The following is a 1,182-nucleotide window of genomic DNA, read 5'->3' as shown; positions in this document are numbered from 1 at the left end:
CTATTAATTTATTTAAGGAAATTTTTCTTTAAACTTTTAGATGATACAGCAGTGTTCGAGTTGATACAGCTAGTTCCACCAGGTAATATATATTTATGTAATATATATAATATAATATATCATAAATTGATGTAATATATGATATAATGTGTTACATATTGATTATACTCTATTATTTGATAAGGATATAATATAGTGTATTATATACTGATACAGTAAATTGACTTGGGAACTCATGTCAGTGACATGTTTTTTAACTTTAAAATCTCATCTTTCCAGGCCAGGCATGGTGGCTCATGCCTGTAATCCCAGCACTTTGGGAGGCTGAGGCAGGCGGATCACCCGAGGTCAGGAGTTTGAGACCAGCCTCACCAACATGGTGAAACCCCATCTCTACTAAAAATACAAAAATTATCTGGGTGTGGTGGTGGGCATCTGTAATCCCAACTACTCGGGAGGCTGAGACAGGAGAATCACTTGAACCTGGGAGGCAGAGGTTGCAGTGAGCCAGGATCATGCCATTGCACTCCAGCCTGGGTGACAGAGTGAGACTCTGTCTCAAAAAAAAAAAATCTCATCTTTGCTGCTCTTCCCAAGTTAAGAACAGTGTAAAGTTTCTATTGTTGATGTACTACGTGTAAAATGTCACTAGACCAAAATAATATATACAGAAAGATTGTCATAAATGTCACTTTAATGCATTGTTCTAAAATTGAATAGTAGTAATTGAAAATGGAAAATAACTTATCATTCTAAAATATTTTGTGACAGTCATAAAAATTGACTTTTAAGTTTTTGTGATTTTTCTAAAACTATATATTTTTAATGATAAAATAGTTAATTATCATTGTTTTCGTGTGTTGCCTATTATTAGGGAAGGGAAGAGAATAAAACCTTACTTATGTAGTAAATGTTACAGTTCCCTGGAGAAGGCAGAGTTAAAATATAGAGGATAGTTTCATTTCTGATATTGATTTCCGTGATTATAGATGACATCTATATTAATCAAATTTTTTTAATGTGAAAAATGGAGTGCTGGCTGGGTGCGGTGGCTCATGCTTGTAATCCCAGCACTTTGTGGGACCAAGGTGGGCAGATCACAAGGTCAGGAGATTGAGACCATCCTGGCCAACATGTTGAAACCCCGTCTCTACTAAAAATACATAGCTGGGTGTGGTGGCG

General features: G+C 35.7%; 1 protein-coding gene across 3 annotated transcripts in view; it reads left to right on the top strand.

Annotated features, from left to right (window-relative positions):
• The window catches only part of SPATA6 (spermatogenesis associated 6), a 212,580-nt gene that overhangs the window by 73,822 nt on the left and 137,576 nt on the right, over window positions 1-1,182 (top strand). For 2 of the 3 annotated variants that reach the window (XM_012000350.1, XM_012000347.1), the window contains exon 4: window positions 41-82. The exons of the other annotated variant lie outside the window; for it this stretch is intronic. In XM_012000350.1, the coding sequence (XP_011855740.1) occupies window positions 41-82 (42 nt within the window). The remainder of the gene's footprint in view (window positions 1-40; window positions 83-1,182) is intronic. 3 annotated transcript variants of the gene reach the window in all.

This window comes from Mandrillus leucophaeus, unplaced genomic scaffold, assembly GCF_000951045.1.
Source record: "Mandrillus leucophaeus isolate KB7577 unplaced genomic scaffold, Mleu.le_1.0 Scaffold626, whole genome shotgun sequence".
In the NCBI taxonomy this organism is placed as follows: Eukaryota; Metazoa; Chordata; class Mammalia; order Primates; family Cercopithecidae; genus Mandrillus; species Mandrillus leucophaeus.
Note: the sequence above shows the minus strand (reverse complement) of the source record. Positions and strands in the feature narration are given on the sequence as shown.